Source organism: Aquila chrysaetos, chromosome 11 (assembly GCF_900496995.4).
Source record: "Aquila chrysaetos chrysaetos chromosome 11, bAquChr1.4, whole genome shotgun sequence".
NCBI lineage: Eukaryota > Metazoa > Chordata > Aves > Accipitriformes > Accipitridae > Aquila > Aquila chrysaetos.
This window is the reverse complement of record NC_044014.1, coordinates 31206104-31227308: the sequence shown is the minus strand read 5'-3', so window position 1 is coordinate 31227308 and position 21205 is coordinate 31206104. Positions and strand designations below refer to the sequence as shown.

The 21205-nt window shown below is 39.5% G+C and overlaps 1 protein-coding gene across 6 annotated transcripts in view; it reads left to right on the top strand.

Annotated features, from left to right (window-relative positions):
• The window catches only part of GPRIN2 (G protein regulated inducer of neurite outgrowth 2), a 32897-nt gene extending 12752 nt beyond the window's left edge, over window positions 1–20145 (top strand). For 2 of the 6 annotated variants that reach the window (XM_030031191.2, XM_030031192.2), the window contains exon 2: window positions 15634–20145. In XM_030031191.2, the coding sequence (XP_029887051.1) occupies window positions 15650–17455 (1806 nt within the window). In that variant the 5' untranslated portion in view covers window positions 15634–15649 and the 3' untranslated portion in view covers window positions 17456–20145. Of the gene's footprint in view, window positions 1–51; window positions 123–8856; window positions 9226–14558; window positions 14768–15633 lie in introns of those variants that run through there. The other 4 variants (XM_030031188.2, XM_030031189.2, XM_030031186.2 and 1 more) reach the window with 4 other exon arrangements.
• The last annotated feature ends 1060 nt before the right edge of the window (window positions 20146–21205 follow it).

Here is a 21205-nt window from a genome sequence, read left to right as displayed (position 1 = left end):
GCCCGTTCTCTCGTCTCCTGTAAGGACACCGAGTCCTCTCTGTTTTGCCAGCAGGTCTTTGAGAGTAACAAAGCAGATGAAGGGAAGGGAGAGGAGCTGCACAGAGACAGACCCAGGCTTCTGTAAGTGCTGTGTTGGCAGCAGGGGGTTGATAGCTGGACTGAAAAGCCCAGGAAATTGTAGTTTTCTCTTTTACTAAAATGATGGGAACTATAGCTCTGAGCTTTAATTGAATTTAATGTAGTTCTGCAGAAGGTGTGGGGTTTTTGTGCTGGTGTTTTTCACTTAGACGTGTATGTATTTGTCTTTTAGCAAGTGTTTCTAGAATATACTTGTCACTGTTTGGGGGAGAAAAACCCCCATAATCCCATTCATCTTATTCCTCTGCACATCTGCAAGTTTACAAAGATGCTTTTTGATTATCTTTTGTGCATGTGTTGGAGTTTTGATACTAAAAAAAAAAAAAGAGAGTAAATTGTATTGCTTTAAAATGTTACTCATCTGCCAGAGGATGGTTTCCCTTGTTTTTTAGCACCATGTGTACCACATGTTTTTTAAATTCCTAAGAAGTTAATATCCAACACTAGAGAAAAACTGAGGAATATTTCAGTGCCTTCTGCATATCAGTTTTGGTTTACACTCTTCTTCCCTAGATAAATGATCAATCACTATTTAGAATGACCGATAAAATTTTCTCTTAAACCGAAACATGTCTTTTCCAAAGTCAAAGATTTGATTTGGTTTGGCTTTTTATTGTCGCTAGAGTAAATGTTTTAAATCAGAAACCATAGTAGAAGAGTGTTTTGTGAGTATGTTGTAGTTTATGACCTCCTATGATTAAAAATAAGAATTTGTGCCAATGCACTTCTGGATTTTCAGGGAAGAGGTTTAAAAGGGAGGGGGAGAGCAAGCAGTTATTTCTATTTAGAGAACTCTAAGCATGAAAGGTGACTGGAAAGATAACCATTGCATAAATATATTTTGTAAAATGTTGATCTTGTGCATAAATAAGATGAACCATATAAGGATCAAAATCTATCCCTTTTCCAGTGACTCATGCTTCAAAGTAATCATCTGATACAAAAATATCAGTGATTTCCTTGCACCAAGACATTGATTAAAGCCTGCAAATAGTTGTTTGCATGTTTAAGGTTAAGCATATGTCTGAATGTTTGCAGGACCTAGATTGCAGTAAGATCTGAGTTCAAAGACCTCTGCATGTAGTCTTTGTGTAAAAGAATCAGTTTTGGGGAAGGGTTCATTTATGAGGGTGGATTAGATGAGGGCTTCATGTTTTCGTGTCGTGGCTCAGTTACTCTGTAAAACACTCTTCTCTGATTATAGGGTTTTGTTGATTTTTACCATCCAGACAATTTATCTTAACTGTACTCTAGAGAGAGCTGCAATTGCAGTTTCGTTTATCTGACGGTTATCTAGGGCTGCATAAACAACAAGAGCAGTAAACTGCGTATAGCCTTGTGATGTCTGAGCTCGTTTATAATAACAAATGTGATAATTCTCCATTAGATAACCATACCAAATCCACATCTTTCTTTTCATAGTAAACTATACATATTCAAAATACACTTGAAAACTAAGAGTGTACGAGGGAGGGTGGAACAGATGAAAATTGTTATTGATGAACATTATACTTCTGAAGTTTAATTTTCTTTCTGTTAAGGGCAATGACAAAGGATAAATTGGAGGTAGCTTTAAAACAGTCCACATGAGCAGAGGTATTTGCCGTACCAGTGAGATAATGATACACCTGTCTGCAGGCTGGTTAGTTCTGTGCAGAACAGCAGCAAAATTGTTCTGGCCCAAGAACAACAGAACAGCGTGAATCATAGGCTGCAAATGATGTTACACTTTTACTTTCCTTGTCAGCCTTGCACTCTTCCCCACCGCCCCCCACCCCGTGACCATTAGCAGCCCCATAAGGTTTGTGGGCACTGGCCTTTTAGTAATTCTTGCAGTTTCATTGTACAGAAATAAGAGGGTTTTTAACTGGTATAAACTGTAAAGCTGTATGCATATACAGTATCGTATGTGAAAACACTTCTCTTTGGGCTGTTAAAATTCTGGATGATCTGAATCATCAAAACTCTTAATAGTCTTTTTTTTTTAGCTTGGGGCGAGGGGGGGTGTGTTTCAGTGGCGAGAGAGAGATTATTTCTCTAAAAGCAAAAAGAGGGGGAGAATGAAAATAAATGTTGGAGTACAGTGGTCAGGAATATCTGCACGAGGGATACAAGGAGAAGGCGGTGAACTGAGAGATACTAAATAAGCCATTCTCTGGTTAAGATCATTTGATGTGATATTTCTTACAGATGCATTATAACCATATGCAGCTGATTGTTCATAAGTATGTTAAGAACTGGCCTTTAGGAGTATCCTCTGATTCCTTAGTGGATGGTGGGGAAGAAGGTGGTCTCTTTCCTTTATAAAAGCTGTTAAAGTTCTTCAGAATAAAGTTCCACTCAGAAAAATTATCTTTACCAACAGGAACCACAAAAAATCACTTTGGGGCTGCTTAGGTATATATACTCAAAGCATGGGAATAGGGACAGGCTAACTAAATGAAGTTGACATCAGCCAGGTCTTTGCTAGTGTGGTGTTGAGTGTGAGCATTAAGCATGTGAGTTATATCCAAGTGTCATTCTGCACCAAAAAAGCATTGTAAGAAAGATCACCTTTAAACTGGCCTGTCCCTGTGTGCATCTTTAAAGTAATATGTCTCCAAAATTATGGCTTAACTCTTGTGCAGTGTGGATTCAATACAAAACAGAGAAAGAAGCAAGAGTATTTCTCCATCTGCAGAATATTTGCTTATTAAGCTTTAGCAAGGGCACACCCGAGTGTGCAAATGAAGGTTAATGGGATTGAGCAGTTGTAATACCTTCATTTGACTTGCAGAGCTTTACTCTAGTCAACAGTGCATAAGACTGACAGAACCCAGTTCATGTGAGCTGAACTGAAAGATCCAACTTCCTTTTCAGCTCAAACTAAGCAAACCTGACACGGAAATTGGAGAGATGATGAATGCACAAAGCTACCCTAACTCTTCTAAACGGAATTTTTTTTGTTAGACTTTTAAAATGATTTTATTACCTTCTGCAAAGAATCTGCTGGTAAAGTTCAGTGTTTATGACTGAACAGGGTGGATATGTCTTGAAATGTTGCAAAGGAAAAAGATACATCTTGGTTTAGCAGTTTTATTTGGTTCTCAATGGCCTCTCAACTGTGGAAGGGGTGGAGTGCTTTTCTTGATTTAGTAACAAGAAAGGTGCTAACAAATTGGAAAGAAACTTTGGAGTTCACTGCCTGCTTCATATGTATCACCTTGTCTGTAGAATACAGGGATCACTTTTGTGGTTCCTTTCAAAAGTCATTCCTGTTTTACTTCGTTTCAGTAAAAGGTACAGGTTCCACTGTTCAATTAAACAAATGGTTTAATATTGCAAAATAGTTGCACATTCTGGGTTCTTTTGAGGCTCGGGATGAGAAGCTATATGAAAACTTCTCATTGACAATGATAGATAAAAGCACAAAATTATGAAAACAAACAAACAAAAATCATTGAATCATTCAGTTTGGAAGGGCCCTTGGGAACTTACCTATTCCAACCTCCTGCTCAAAGCAGAGACAGCTATGAGGTCAGATCAGATTTCTTAGGGTTTTGTCCACTTGGGTCTTGAATATGGTCAAACCAATGTTTGAAAAGCAAAGAATTCCTGTAACAGGGACTTAATTCTTTATAATCAGTATCTTGTTGCTAGCAGTTAACAGCAGATGCTTAAAGAGTTATCCTCTAGCTGTCCATGTCATACAGGTGGGATCTTCCTCTACGTTGGTGATGACAGGAGCCTGCGTTGTCTTGCAGCTTTGAGTTGTTCCGAGTTTATACCTCAATATTTTGTGTCTCTGGCATTATTAAATGTTAATAAGGAAGTAGAGACTTCTGCAGCTCATTTTGTGGTTGAGATTAACCAAGAGGAGGGGGATCTTGCTTGTTTACATAGAGCAGGGTGTAAACTTAAGTTCTTGGGGAAGTTCTTCACATACTCGGGATTTGACAAAACATTAGCAGGCTTTAGTCTGCTGCTTTACTGTGTGTTGGTTTTTTCTCTCCTTAAGGTCTCTTGTGTCAGACAAGCTTTGGGAAAGCATCTTGTGAGCATGGGCTCTTCTCTAGCCAGGCTCTAATGGTTTTCTTCTCTCAGTCCTAAGAGAGTAGGAAGATGGCCTCTTTCATCCCTTTCAGATGTTTTCTGAAAACTATAGAACATAGTTTCCCACATAGGTCTGATTAGACCACAGAGTAATTGGGACAGTTGCTTTTTTTTGAGAGGGAGACACTGACTTTGACATAATAACTGTTATTTATGACAAAATATCAAGTTTGAAAAGGAAACTTATTCTTCCTAGTTCCTCCCAAATTCTTTGTTTATATAGTTTCAAAGCTAGCTTATACTACAGTCAGACAATGGGAACTTTTAGCAATACTGTGAAACATGATTAGATAGTCCTCTTTTTAGTCCTTTTCAATACTCACTTGATTATATGTGTGTAGTACCACTTATCCCTCTGGATAGAGATTGCCAGTTCTTTTCCAGCTTAAAGATATGTAAAAGACAGCTTGCAGTGTGAAACGAAGACTGAAATTTCTGCCAGAGAGATTTTCATGAAAAGTTCATCACAGTAAATAAAAGCTTGTAAGTGAATGCAGCACTGCAGGACAACATGGGCTGCAGTTGTGACAGCTCTGCTTATAAAGGTATAATGAATCTACTTATAATAAATCATTGCTACTTAATATACCATGCATATATAATATGCATGTTATTAGCATGCATATTATAGATACACTATATACATATGACACCTAATTTGAGAAATACTGTTAATACTGGTTTTAAGTATTTGAAATCCTCAAGATTACTCATCCTTACTTGATGTTGGGAAGCTGTAGGAGCGGGTGCTTTAAACAGATGCTTCTGAGGCATGGGTAGTATCTGAACTTTACCAGTAACACAAGTTTTCTGCAAGTGCAACAAGAATTTCACGTAGAGATGCTCTATTTATTTCTTTCAAACCAAATATTACAAAGGAAGGGCCAGAATACATTCTTCTCAATGTCTTATATTTAATATCTTTAATTCTGGGATTTCAGAGTGCTCTGCAATCATGAATTAAGTCTTTAAATACCTACATCAGGGGCTTCTGCATAGAACAGATGAGTAAACTGAGTCACAAAGTGAATGACTTGCTCAAGGCCATATGGTATGTCAGTGAGCACGGACAGAATTAGAAGGCAGTTGTTTCCTCTTTCTAATTACTGAGTAATTGTTTTTTATAATCTAGAAGTCAGTTCTCTGTCAGTCTACAATCTAGAAGTCAGTCTTTTCCCTGCCACTGCTGAGAGCAACTTCTGGAGGTAGCTAGATTGCCTTTTTGAATCTTTCTTTTCTCCAATGTTTTGTGTGCAGTTCATAAACACTGTCATTTAGATAAAGAATTAAAGGGGTTTTTTTGTAGCCTTTGTATAGTGTTCAATCACAGGGAAAAATAAGGGAACAAGAAATGAGGGTAAATTACTAGGTCTTGCTAAATAAGTTGCCAGGTTTTTTTAGGCAGGAAAGAGATATGACTATTAGACGTAGAAGAATGAGCCATCTTTGATTTTTTTTTTTCTTTTTTTTGGTGGGTCATCTTTCAATCTGTAAATGTTGTCTTCCTTTATCCTAGCAGATGTTTGGAGAGCTTCAGATTACTGTTACTTCTGTTTATGTCACAATTATTCCTGTTTGCTGCTGCTATAGGAATTGCCATCCTTCTATTAAGGATGATACGTGAACATGAAAAGCTGCTGTACTTGTGGCTATATCCAGTTGGTATTTTTAAGGCGGATTTGAGTTTGCTTTGTCTGCTACCCTATCTAGTTATAAAGCTTTGATCTCTGTCGGCATAACACTGAGCCCAAGTGGGTTTTTCTGGGAGCCTGGGCGTGTTAGGTGGAGGCTGAGCTCTGCACTTTTGGCCACCTCCTTCCAGTCAGCACAGAGCACATGCACACTAACCGTCCATCGACTTGCACAGATTCTGGTGTCAGATGCACATTCACTTGTTAGGGTAGAGTATCTCATTGCCCTTGTATTCAAAAGTAAATAACTACAGTGCTGAATCCTGAAGTTAAACCTAAAGTTATCCACAGAACAGGGAGGCTGAGCCAAGCTGAGCTCATATCTTCCCTCTGACTGTTGCTATTAAGCTTTCAAGCAAACAGCAAAAATGATGATTTGAATACTTTCTTGTAAAACACATGAATTTACAAGTAGATATTTTAATCACTTAGCCAGTTTGGGTGGCGTTTGTTGGACGTGCAAACTGCTGGCCTCTTGTGAAGATTGCATTAATATATAGCTGTACTCCCTTGCTGTGAGATTGGAAGCAGGCCATAAGTGGGCTTTTGCTTTTCTGTAAGATTTTTAAGTTCGCGATGCTTCACAGGCAACTGTGATTCACACAGTTTGCAGGCTTGGGCTTCTGAAGGGTAGAGGCTTGCTGAGCAAGCTGTGGCCATGTGTTTTTGCAGAGTTCCAGATCAATGGGTTTGCTTTGGGGATAGTTTGTTCAGGACTGAAAAATGGACGCAAAAAGGGAGCTCTGAGGAGGATGAGTCATTCAATACCAGACTGACCCTGTTCCCTCCAAATTGGTACATATGATGGAATAGGATGTGATCCTCTGCTGTGAAGAGGAAAAGGTTCACTAGTGTCTGTCTCTCTGAAATAAATCCAAATGTAGATAGGTCACTGCAAATTTTGTGCATTAAAGATTAATTCCTAAAGAAATTATGAAATGTTTTTCTCACAGGACTTTTGTACTGCCAGTGGAAATCAATAGCCAGCAATTCTTAACAGCATAAATCTGGCAGCAGAATTAACAGTTTCATTTTGCATAATTCTGTTCTGCTTAAACCAGAAAGGCAATTATATTAATGTACCCCTTCTGTAGGCACACACTATTCACTGTAAGCATGATTCTAGGTCAGTGTTGCCTGCTGTCATAATATCTGATGGTTTGGGTTTTTTTAAAGCCCTAGCTGCTGAAAACAGCTGATTACATGACCTTATCAGCATATTTTGTTTGTAACAAAAAAGTTTTAAGTCTTCCGACTGAAGAGATGAGGTTTAAAGTGAGCTGTCAAATACTAACAGTGAGCATCAAATATGACTGTACAATATCTCATATTTTAGCTCTGTCAGTATATTATAGGGCAGCTTGTATACTGAGGTAGGTCTACGTGCACATGGAGACATAGTGGGAGTAATGTTTTGCTTATAAATTTTGACTAAAAAAAAATCAAAATTCTAAGAGGTCTTTGAAGCTGTTTCTGGGACAGATGATGAAATAAAGAAAGGTAGCAAAGAGGATGCATAGTTGCACAGTGCATCATGTGGTGGTGTCAGGACTACATTCCAACATGTGCCTCCCTTGTGATAGAGTGCACCCCTCGCTGATTTCCCCGTAATTTATTTACAGCCCCGTGTGAATTGTCCTTTCTGGGAATTCAGTTAAAGTTGTCATTAAAATAGTCTCCTTTGGTTCATCCTTCTCAGGTTCTTCTTTCATGGCACTCTCATTTTAGACTTTTTCACTTTAGAATTTAGGGTTCCCAGCTCTTCTTTCCTGGCTCAGACTCTACCAGGGCTGTGGGCTGCCCCTGCTGTTTCTTAAAAGCGAATGTTCATCCTCTTGCATGACTTTTCCTATGCTGTTGGAACAATTGTGGACACAACGGCCTTGTCATTCTGCCTTGAGGTGAATGTATCAGCAAGTGTTTGAATCTATTCACTTTCTGACATGGCAACTATTATATTATCCCCTACTGAGGTCGCTGGGTCCTTGGGTCTCCAGTAAGGAGATAGCTGGGGTTCATTAATACTCAGTAAAATGGGGACTCTCTCCTTTTCATCTTGTTGCCAATCAATGCAGAGAGATGTCTGGGCAGCGAGCTCAGCTTCAGATGGGGAAAAGACAACGTCTTTTAGAAAAGCCTGATAGGCAAAGTGATAATTAACAGAAATGAAAGAAAAGCTGTGACTAGTCAGCTTACACGTACGTAAAACACACACAATCTATGCTTTTGCTGTGCTGTGCACTGAGCGTCATAACTCTTCTGCTCTCATGTTTACTAGCCTGTCAAATGTACTCCTCTTCTTACAAGTGAATTATGGTCCCGGTGACAGGCACCACTGTCACCGGTGCTTCTAGCGGTGCAGAACTGAAAAATAATCTCATTCATTCGCATACACAGTATGCACTAGTCTGTTGTGTGCATCTGATGGTATTTGTAGATGCCCAGATCAGTCTGTCCTGTAGATTCTGTCTGATACTTGGAAATATAAGATGACTCAAAATATTTACAAGAGGGCATTAGCAGATTGAACTGAACAAGGCATAGTTAATTTATACTGCTATTCCAAAATGGAAAGCCTAAAGGAAGATGATGGATTAAAGGTTAAGTAATTGGGGTCTCAACCTGATTCTGTATAAATCTAGTTGCATTGATATAGTTGTATTTACATAATTTCGAGAAATTCCTTGAAGTTCCCTGATGAGTGATACCTTTTCCCAATTGTAACTCCTCTGTTTTTTCCTTTCCCTTATATACCTCACCAAAATAAAATAACAATTAAAAACACCAAAAAACCCCTAATCCCAGACACACTTGAATCTCTAAGCTTTTTACCATGGCTAATCCTGTTTTGCCAATGCCTTTCAAGTGGTTTGACTCCCCCCACCCAACAGTAGATGTTAGTGATTACTGTTAATGGACTATTTCTTTCTGGGGAGTGTAGTTAGGGAGAGGCCATCAGGTCTCATAATACTAGCATGTCAATCTTTGTGTAAGTGCAAAACAGATGTTTCTTCTCTTGTGCAACTTACCGGTAATTCTCAATGTGGGCAAGCAAGGACAAATTTTTAGACATGACCATACTCTGTTTCTTTAATTTTGGTGGTATGAGCTTCTTTAAAATGAGTACAGCTCTAAAAGAAATTAATGTCAGATGATGTTGCTTTTTAGTATGTCATTTTACCATGGTAAACATCTGTCTCAGAAGTTCAGTCGTAGATGCCAATAAGGAAGACACATTGCTTAAAATACTAGGCCTGAACAGAACATGGTGTGAATATGCTGCATTGCTTCTGGTACCCAAGGCAACTTGGCTGTTTAGGCAGAAATTTAGTTATTTCCATGTGTGCTATCTTGTGTCCCAGGCAGGTGTCAGCAGTATTTATGGCTAAGTGACAGCTGCCCCTTAGGTTATAATTAAAGTTCTGTCATCTTAACTATTAACTGCTCTTGCCTTTTCAAATTTATAGCCATGGTATTTGTAGTAAGATTAAACAGAGTTAAGAACCTACATATAGCAGCCTTCTACTCAAGTAAGTCTCATAAGTTAATTAAAATCACACTATTCTCCTTGTATAAAACATACCTGTGTTTGTCTTGGAGTTTTGTGCTATTGCAGAAATTCTATGTTTGTCTTATGAAGCTGATTATTGTGCAGGTTACCAAGTGCTGATGCACAGCGGAGCCAGAATGATGCAAATGAAGGAGCGAATTCTGGGCAAAGACCTCGCAACCCCCTAACGCTGCATGTCTTCTCAAAAAGTGCTAGTGCTTGCCATGGAGGGTCCTGACCGGTACCTGAAATTAACAGTCATCATCCAAAAATTTTGGTATGGATCAAATCACCTAACTCTTCCAGATTCCACACTTGCATAGTAATGCCCTCACCTCTGAAACTGGCTCTGATTTTATCACTTATTTTGCAGTCAGATGCTGGTTTTGAAAGCATAAAATGAAATACGTGAATTTTTTTTTTTTATTTTACAATCAGCAAAGTGAAGAAGGGTGAAAGAGCCTGCAGTCATTATTGCAGGTCTTGTTGATTTGTGAGTTGACTATCACAGTTGTATAAAGCAAAAATAAACTGTGAAAAACTTAGAGAAATAAGTCTCTGACATTCCTTGTATTTTTCTAGTAAATAGTATTAAATTTTAAATGAAATTTCTCTTTGTCTTTTCCCAAATTCTGCAACTAACTTGTATTGTTTAATATGTTAGACGATTCGTACTGCATCACAATATGTTTAGTTACTGTAGTAACAGAGTACTTAGGAAAGAGCATAGTCAGTGTCATGTAACTTGCTAAATTATGGTGCAGATTTTTGCTTGAGGCAGTACTCAAAAAAACCCTTTCCTGGGATAAAAGATCCAGCAGCTGTGTTCTTTTTATGGCATTTTGTAGTTTCTTTATTTGCTTGTTGGAGGAAATGCAAGCATGGCTGGATTTCTTTTGTTATTAACACATTGTCTTATGTTGATATCCCATGTTACTGTCCTCGTTATGAAACCTATGATTTGTTTTGTGGGTGTCTTGTTTATTATATCAGTCTTTTGAAGCCTGCCAATGCAGGGAAGAAAGCAATCACTAGCAAATAGATAATGCAGGAGCTAAATGCAATCATACTGAACTATCATGTGGTATTATTATATTACATGAAAGCTTGTTCTGTATATTGGCATGATTGTAAGGAATTATTCCACTTGGTATCCACTTGTGTTTGTTGTCAAAATTGTAATTAAAAGTACATGCATGGAATACAAAAATACCGAAGAATTTTGGAATCATAGTTAATTTACCAGTGAATGTCTTTCAGTTGATAACATACATGATATTTAATATTCTGAGACTAAATTTACTAGTGCATTAAATAGGTCACAACTTTAATCATAAGTCATAGCAAAATACACATTTGTTGCTTTAAAGTAGTTCAGTGGAATTAGTGAAAGCAGCCTAGATCCCCTCATAAGCTATCTGAAGCTAAGCCAAAAATAGTGGATGTTAATTCCATTTCTATCCTAATCCTCTCTCTGCTTGTCTAACTATTTTCTATATATTCATAGCAAGGTATCTGCCTCAAAGTTCATGCTTTCTTATTTGTGGCTTCAGGTGCAGGTTTCCTTTGAATTTCCAAATGAAAATCTCTCAGGTCAACTCAGAATCTACAATAGTTATTTTTGAATAAAATTACTTTCCTATAAATTATGTATTTACCTTTTAAAAAGCAAAGTTAAGCAAAGCAGTCTTCTCTGCCCAACACGCACAAAAAAAGTTGTTTCAGGTCCCTAAGTACCCACTAAGTCAGCTGTGTTTATATCCATGTTTCACGTGGGTAATCCATTCCTGATTAGCTGATTCACAAAATACAATGGCATTGCATGACAGTGAAATTAGAGAGGTTCCATGTTTGGGATTGGGGGTTTTTTGGGTCGTTTTTTTTAAAAAGTTTGTCACACCATTCTCAGTACCTGCCCCCAGCCCCTCCGTGGTGTATGTGTTGGTATAACCATCCCGACACTCCTGCGCGCCGCCCCTTCTCAGAAGTCGGCAGCTGGGCGCAGTCTGCGCGAGCTCACGCGGAACGTACAGCACCTCTGGGCTGTGTACGTGCCGCGTTGCGTCTCTTCTGTAGGGACGTATATGTACATGTAAGAATTTTTGTGTACCCTGGGGAATCGGCGCCAGCTTCGCCCGTGTGAAATGTAGAGTTTGGGAAGGTGGGTGTGGGATTACATGCCGTTTCCAAAGCGTTAGGAAGAAGGGCACCGCGTGTGCAGGATTGCTCTGGGTTTACGCCCCTAGTAAGTTTGTGTTTCTGCGGAGGGGAGTGGTCTTCTGTTTCCTCCCTGTGCTGACGTTAGTGATCAGTGTGGCTGGACTGATGATTTGATGAAGTGAGAGCTAAGCCAGTTTAAAAAAAAAAAAAAAAAAAATCAGGGTCAGCAAGCTGATGTAGTTTGTGGCACACTTGCATGCTCACCTACGCTACTGTGGAATGCTGCGGTGACGTTTGGCTGCAGGAGAGGTGAGGAAAGGCTGCATCTACCAGACGTTGATCGGCTGTCACCCTCCGTGCAGAGCTCCACGCGCACAAGTCTGGCTCAGGGACCTGCCTCTGCCAGGTCGGCAAAATGTGCCGGTTGTGTAAGAGCTCACAGGTCTTCCCAGAGTGGGGAAGCGGTAGGTGGCCTATAAATGGGGAAGCGTTCAGGCTGTCTGGGAAAAAGTAACTTTGGATTTCAACATTATAGGAAAGTGCATTATTCTAAAGGAAGCTGATGCATCTTGTTTGAATGGGGCTTTGTTTTCCTTTTTACTGTTTTTTTTCCCCATCCTTAACTATGTCCTAAAGTATCAGGTGAGATGCTGTTTTACGTAACTGGTAATTGTTCCCATTGTTTTTAAGGTCCAAAAGTCATAGGATAATTTTTACAATTGTGTTAGCATTTGAACACTGGTCTATCTGAGCAAAGGTGTTCAAATGCTGTCGATAGTTGCTGGTTATAATGTTATATATGTATTTGTACACGTGTAATATACGTAGCACTGGCCCATGTTTGGTCTTGATTTCAGCTTGCAGTTGGAGTCTATGTGGGTAGGGCAAAAATAAACCTCTTCAGAGTTCTCTTCGAAGGTTGCATTGCAAACATCACGCTGGATGTTGTTTTCAGTGATGTCAATATATTTGGACTGTTTCACTCATCTGAATGTGTTTCTTCACATTCAGATGATGAATCAATCTCAGATTGCATCACTTCTTCCAGTAACAGAGGTTTCTGCAGCAATGCTGCACAAAGAAAGCCAATAGAGGTCTTGGTATCTGTGTATATATACATATCTGAACCTCGTAAACTTTGTGAGACAGCTCTTCAAAGTTTGCACTGCCTTATATCATTTGTAACAGGATATGTTTGAAGCTTCCTTTCACCTGAGACTCAATATTTGTGGCTGAGGATTTCCATTAGTAAATGTTGTTTCATCCCAACAACAGAGAGCCTTTGCAGGTGTTGCCTGTTGAAGAGATTAAATGTAAGGTCTTCACCTTGCAGACAGCTATGCTCTGGTGTTTAATCCTATTGACTCCTTTGAATTCTATGTGGCAGACTATACCCATATGTGTAAGTGGCTGCAGGATAGATAACATGCTGGAGGAGATGAGTGAAGTGTTTTAAAACTGTCACTTTCCCAGTTCTTGCTTGTCTTCTAAGCGTTGAGTGAGATTTTTTTGAGGGCTTTTGAAAAACATGCAGAAATACATTGATGGCCAGCCTGGCAAGGAGTGGTTGCTTTTGACTGCAGCTGCATTCATCAGCGCCTGTAACACAGGAATCTGAGATTCCATTCCTGGAAGAAAAGGTGCTTTTGTGTTGTCCTTAGATGCCACCAGCCTGTGGAGTCCCACGGGCCAGAGGGGCTACGTGGCATACAGAGCAGGCTTGGTGCGGGTTGAGTCTGTAATGAGTTTAACTGCTAACTGAACAAGTACGTATGAAGGAGAGGAAACTGCCTTTTTCTTCTGCATACAGTCCAAATTTGAGCGAACCCTAATGCTAGAGGATATTGCTACCAATCAAAAGTCTCTACTACACAGCCCACAATGAGAAGCTTCTCAAAGAAGTGATTGCAGATATTGTTATTTTTTAATGTTGTCTTGCTCAATTTAATTTCATTATGAAAAACAGACAATGCAAGTGGATTTCAGGTGATGGGAAAATTGCAACCTGAACTATTAGATTGCCAAAGTTAACAACGAAAAAGGAATTACAAGCGTAAGCACTGATAGCTGTCTGGATCAGCAGCAGAGCTCTTGGTTTGTGGATGGAGCAAAAGGCATGCTCTTTATTAGTTACGTTGGTAGATGGCTTCTTCAGCCTGTAAATACCATATTAAAATGATCATATATTGAAAGCTTCTCACTGAGAGGTTTGAATGTGAGCCCTTGCAGCCACTGGTCTCTTGGTGTTATGAGTGAACTTTCCTGTTACATTTACAGAGTGCTTTTGTCCACCACGTGTACGTACCTTTCTTGTTCTACACATTCATTTTTATTTCAGTGATACAGTTCACAAGAAATTGTGAAGGTTTCTGTAGGAGTCCTGCTAGAGAGACAGAGTATGTAGAGCGCATCTGAGGGAAAGTTCTCTAGAACGAGAACTTGTGGCTTCCACTACACTTCTGCACAACAAAATATCCAGTAGTACTTGACCTGGAAGCAATGAAAAAATGCTCTAGATTTTTCTGTTCAACAGCATGGGTTCTTTTAGGAAAGAGATATATTTATATATATGTGTGTAGATAGATATAGATATATGAGCATATTAAAATAACTTAGTTGTACAAATGTTGCAAGACCTGTGTGACACCAAGGGAATGTGCGTAGTCGGTCAGTGGAAGATCTGATTCAACCAACAAAAATGGATCACTAAATCTGGTTAGATTCAAAATCTTCAATTACAACCTCTCTTAGATGTGGAAGTGCTAAGATAAATGTTAATGACATATAGTATACTATAACAACCTGTAGAAACACGTGTTTTCTAACAATAGAAGTGACTGAGCACGCTAAAAAAAAAGGACAGAAGAACCACAATACTTTGGTTAAAGATTTTATTGTTTTGTTTTTATCCCGCTTCTGGTGCAGTGACTATGTACCTTCCACAGCCAGTCTGAACTTGTGGGTTCCCAAAAGTGATCGGCACAAGAAGCCGAAACCATGCACTGAAGCATGTACCCTTAACAGATTCTGTGCTGAGATGCAGACTTTCCATACAGCTCAGTGGTTCCTAGAGGAGTTTCACCTCCAGCCTCTCACTGGATCCCTCTTTGCTGCCACCTCCTATCATGCCAGTGGTAAGCACAAGGTAGAAAGCCCACTGACCCTGCAGTGGGCCAGCTGGGTATCTTCGTCCCATGCTGCCCAGCTTTATTTGTTCTGGGAACACTGGCACCGACTCCACAAAGGCCCGGCAGAGCTCATTTCCTTGGGTTTCATGTCGTGTCTCCTCTGCCACAGGTGGTCAAAACAGTTTTGTCCACATCTACTGTACACTTGTGTGGACTCTAGGAAAACAGTTGAATAAAATAGTGATCATCTTGTGGAATGAAATCCAAAGAAGCTTGTCAAGAAGGGTACAGAAAAAAGGGAGAACTTGTTCAGTTGTTGAGGCTTTGTTAATATTTGAAAGCTCTAGCAGTGGTTGGATAGCTTCTGAAATGACAATGTCAAGAGACTAAAAACTGAACAGTTTTTTGTTTTAACAATACAGTTAACATTGTTGGCTTAATGAACACCATGGCGAAAAGCTATCTTGTTTAAAAACGCTTCTGTCTTTGCCTAAGTTATATGACATCTCAGGATGTCCCAAAAATGGCTCCAGTAAATTTAGGGGAGATGATACTTGGCAATGTTGAGATTGCTATTGTTAAAAGGTAGAAACCAAGAAGAATTTTTTTCCCTTTGTGTCTTATGAAATGAAAAAAACCCCAGAATTTCCAATAAATCATGAATCTTCCAAAGGGAAGAACCCTTTGTGGAAACTGAAAATGGAAACTGGCCAGTCTGAGTACACAGAGACTACAGTATAGTGCTTTTCTAAAAGTATTTGTGAACTGTGAAAAGCAAGAAGGCCAGGCAGAAAGCCAGTAGAGATTATAGTTTCCAGTGCGTATATTTCCTTCTTAAATTGCTTCTTTTTCTTCTCCACCATTTCTTGCAGATCTCTCTTTTTTGCCATGTCAGCTGACAGCCACCAGCTCCACACTCATTCCTACCAGGACTCACTCAGTTCTCCTTGTCACAGTCTCTTGAATGTCAACAGTCACCCCCTGTCGAAGAGCTCCTCAAGTCTGGCCTGTGCTGGGCAATCGAGTTTAGAGGAAAGGCAAAGCAACAAGCAGGAGCTGAAGAAAAGCCATAGTAGCACCATCTGCCATACCCTGGGAAACGAGAGTGATGCAAGGAGCGTGCCGAGTCCTGGCTGGTCCTTCTCGCAGCCTGGGATGATGGGACTCGGATCAGTGGTGCAAACCATAAGTGACCAGTCAGACAATGACAATTCACGGAGCAGAACTAAGGCTACAAACCATTTTCTTATCGCTGAACCGTCCCCAGCATCCTGCGAAGTGGAGGACACCAGGATGTGTGTAAAGAGCAGCACAGTTGAGAATATTTCTTCAGCCTCCATTGTCCACCAGCAAAGCCTGTGTAAAATGGAAGAACCAGAAACCGCTCTTCAGAGAAGCCACTCAGACCTAACTTGCAGTTGCAAACAGCAGACTTATGTCACTCACATAGAAACCAGTGCTACTCATTCCAGCCTAAGCTCTTCTAGCTGCAGGCATGGTCCACCAGTGGCTAGGATGTCTTTCCAAACGGAGAGGTATGGACCAGAAACAAATGAAAATACATCTCACTATCAAAACCTTGTGACTCATCTTCCAGTTCTACCTAGAGACCAAAAAGTACCCACAAATAGCTTTGACAGCAGTGGTATTCCACGTAACACTACTGTTTACACAGATCCTGGAACATTTCACACTGCTGTTCTAGGACCCCACATGCCTGGAAATGGTTTCTCAAACAGGACAATGTTCAGTCAAGCCACTGGGATTATTCATGGTGGTCTGACTTATGGTAACATTCCAAACTCTGCATACTCCCCCATGGTGATGACAGTTCATAACAATTCTGCAGGGCCCTGTAATGTAAGGCAGGACCCTTGTATGAAGGTAGATGCCACCATCCCTGCCTATTGCCATTCTTTGCCCATACCATCTATACAACTTGTTCCGCGGTTGGTATGCTCGGTTAGTGAGTCGGGAAAAGAGCAGGCAGCACCTGGCTATTTTCATTCCTTTTCTACTTCAGACATTCTGACATATCCTAAGCTGGTGTCTTCAGTAAGTGAATCAGGCCTGGATGCCAAGAGAGTCCTGAAGTGCTGTAGCATTCCTGGAGAACAACTGCAACATGCTCAACACTGTGCTCAGCAGGAGAGTGCTCCTCCAGAAACAAAGGCTGCCTGTGTTGCCTTCAGTAGCCAGCAAGGTGCAGGCGTGGTGATGACAACTAAGGATATGTGGACTATGACCTCTATGAATGATTTAACCAAAGGACTGAAACCAGCTCTTGAGCGTAGAGATGCCGAGGTACAAACTCTTCCAACCATGGAATGCAAATCTGTGGCGACAAGCCCAGCGGCTGCAGCAGAAGGCCACTCGCATGTGTTCCCAGAGGTGAACCTGGAGCAAGACTTGGAGGCCCCCAAATCTCCAGTACGTGAAGTGAGATGGGATGATGAAGGAATGACATGGGAAGTGTATGGGGCATCTGTGGATCCAGAAGTCCTTGGGTTAGCCATTCAAAAACATCTTGAGATTCAAATAGAACAATTCCAGACAGAGCCTGCTGAGCTGGCTGAGAAAAGTGATAAGGAGCCATCTTCTGATAAAATGGGGAAAAAAAGGCCATTCAGAACAATGATGCACTCCCTGAGATATCCGAGCTGTTGTGCTCGTTCCAGTACTGCAGTAGAGTGAGCACAGCTATAGGACGTAGGACAGCTGTGCTGCTTTTAAATTGTAAATAAATGCTGACTCTTTAAGTGTTAACACAGTACGTGTGGACAACCTGCGTCAGGATAAGTGGGAAAAGTTCAGTGACCATCAAATACGCATCAAAGCAAGAAGGAAAAACCCGTAGTTGGGCCATCTAACAGAGGACATAAGGTTGTACCTACATTACACCATCTGAGTGCTCTTGACTCTATTTAATGTAGCACTGTTTTATTCTTCCGTGTTAGTTTTAAATCATATTGTAAGCAATGAAACCTTTTCTAAATGATGCATCTTTTTAAAATAATGATCACTTTTTTCTGTATTTTAATAATTTAGGATTAGAAAACAAAGTTAGAAAATAATGCTTTAATCAAAGTTCTTAGCTTTCAATCCTACTCCGTTAAATTGTTAATTTATAATAATGCTGACTGCAAGCCCACTTAAACTGTAGACAAAATGAGAAACTAGTGTAATGCTATATGATGAAGAATTGTAACTTTTGCTACATAACTCTGTGAAGTAATTCTGGTATTTCTAGTCTGAACTCTTCCCTTTGCAAGCTGATGTACAGTTGGAGGATGCTCCTGCAACTTTCAAATTAGTTTGTAGTTATGATGAATTACACTCTAAATATCCAGAACTGATGTTTACCAAGTGATTGACACAAATGTACAATATTACCAAAGATGACTTATGTAATGTGAATTACTTATTGAATGCTTGTCTTAGAGACATGAAACAAAAGCTGTTCAGATTAGTCTGTCACACTAACATACCCTACAAATCATAAGCAGTTTTGTTTTGCTTATATTAAAAGTAATTTCCAGTGAGTTCTTTTTATCTGCATCTATCCTGAACAGTGGTTATTTTGTCGTTGCGTAAACCACAGGCAACAGTTTGCATGTAGCCTTTGCTAGTCTTGTGTTCCCTGTCTGGTCTGACATCAAGTGTCTGCTGAAAGTGAGACTTCATGTCTTCACCAAAGTGCAGCTCTAAGGTTATTTGTTCCAAGTGCCTTGGTCATATGGGCAGCTTAAAGATGTTTTTTCTCCAAAAAACAACTCTGCAAACAATTTCCCAGTGAGAAACTTTTTCTGATACTGTAATGCAGCCATAGTGCAGGGCCTGTTTAAAGTGAAAGGTTTGTCAAGGAAGCTGAGACTATCATTTCCAGCATCATATGTGGCCTTTGGTCAATGTCTAAGATTCTTCAGGAAACTAGGAACGTGCAGTATTGTTTGATGGAGAGAGAGGACGAACGTTCATTTCTGTCTCAGAAGAAAACTTGCAATGTCAGAGAACTTACTGCTGTGGAATTACCCATTCTTTCTTTAAAAGTGTGTGGTTGTGCTTTTGTTGTTTTGGTTTGGGTTTTGTTCCAGTAAGTTAGCAGGCTGTCTACATAATGTTCACCTGACATTTCTATATGAACAGGAGCCTCTGGTGCTTAGGACAGCTTTAAAATTTCATCTACAAAATTCTTCAATATAGGACCTGCTAGCTGGAATGGGCTGGGATGCATTAATTTAATAACATAGAGTGATTCAAGATCAAATTTTCATTCCTGGACAAAGTGGAATTAAACAGAGCTGGCTCCTGTCAAACCTGCTTTGAGTTCAGGAGGCTTCATTCAGGCCCTGTGACTTTGGCCTCAATAATGTGTGAACTCAAAATGAGTTTTATACAAACCAAGTCTGAAACTACTGGAATATGGTGCCTTACTGAGAATGTCTCTATAGCTATGAGCATCCAAGTTTTGATAATGATCCTAGATGTTAAAGTTCCTTTTATTACAGCTTTACTAGAAGAAGTAATGAGTAACTAAAAGTCACTTCTGCTGTTACTTAGTGTTTAGCTAAAGAGTTTCTGTATGGGTTTATTTTGTGGTCTGGAGTATCATAAGTAGTACCAAATGTTGATTTCTTCCGTTCTTCAAATACTACACTTTGAGAATTTTAAGCACTATAATGGCCTAAAACCTTGTGTTGTCTGTTAGCTTGTCTTCAGGTGTGCAGCAGAGCTAAAGATTTGAACAGTCAAACTAAAGCTTTAAAATAGCAAGTCTACCTTGTTCCTGTGACCATCATAATCCATACTTTTAAGCTATTTGACATGTGGAATAATCGTGATTCTCCTTCCCATCCCCAGCATTCCAAGCACCCCTACAAAATAAAGCCCGCAAATCTAGGAAGATGATAAAATAGGACCAGTATCAAACTGGTCAGAAAGAGATAGTTTGCAGAAGGGACTGGAACGATATGGCAAAGACCCTTGAGTGCTTTGACTGGTATATACTATAAAAGCTGAAACAACTCTTAGATTTCATACAACTCTGGTGTGAATTATCTATGGTTTATGCATTGGTATGGATTTGCTATTACAGTACTAAATGCTGATTATCATTCCTGGATGAGAAAAATAAATTACAAGCAAGGGGAAAGGACACCAATGATTTGCTAATCAAGAAAAACAGATGCTTGCTCATTACAGGCATTGTGAGTCTTTAGGATACTGATCGGAGTCACTGTTGGTAACAAAAATAGTGTTTGTGTTTGAGGATTTCCTATGCTTTTGGAAAGGATTAAAATACAAGGTCTATTAATGAAGATCTGGGAAACAAACAAACACTCATCTGAATATTAGCTACATGGATAAAATAAGTTGTTTCACTTGTATGATGAATGCCTCTTAAAAAAAAGGGAATTTGAATTCACTTTGCATTTGGGTTTAATTTAAATTTAAATTTAAATGCAGTCAGGTTAGTATGTTAAGCATTCTTCATATTAATGCGCTGTTCAAGTGTTACTCTTGTAAATGTGAGAACTCATATCTCTCTTTTTTAATGTTTTCTAACTTAGGAAAATCCAAATCCATTACATTCTACTTTTAGATATAAATTAAGTAGAAGGAAAACTTTCACTAGATTTTTAACTGAGCGGGCCGATGCTGAACACAGGTGCTTGTCAAGCTAGGGTGAGATCAGGGCGTATTATTTTCTTGAGCTCATTTGAAAACCAGTTTGCATTGCATCATGTTGCCTCTGCTTCCCAGCCTGAATGCTCAAGTACCATTTACAGCTGATCCAGTTGGGGTTGCCTTTCGCACAAATCCTCAGCAAGGGCTGCACTGGCACACTGGGAGCTTAACCCTTTTGCCTCAGTGCTCCTTCTTTCCCTTAAAATATGGGACCAGCCACCTGGTAATTGCAGTATTTTGGATATGTTATGTCATCCCTAGACACTATCTAATGTCTCTAGAAGAACTGAACTGTACATGATACTAGATGGCTATAGGATTGATAATGGGCTGAGCTGCTTACGTCAGTGGTTCAGCACAGATTGAAGGGAATTGATACTAATATCAGTATGCTGATGAAATAGCTCTGAAAAAGAGTTATAATAATTCACTTCACTCTGAATTATTATCTTGCTCTAGTAACAAAGGAGATGTATCACCATATTTACTGTTACCTTTCCTGGAGTAGAGGCCAAACCCTGTCAGACGTTTGACACTGACTGACTTTATTATCATTATATATCGGTATATATATCTATATCTCAATATATCATTATATTATCATTTGTAATTTGAGATAATCTTTGACTGCAGGGTTAAATATTGAAATAGAGCATATTGTCTCAGTTTTAAATAAAAACCTTCCATATTTAAGTCAATTCTTTAAAAAAAAAACAACTAAAAAGTTGCTTAGTCAACGTCATATCAGTTAGTTTT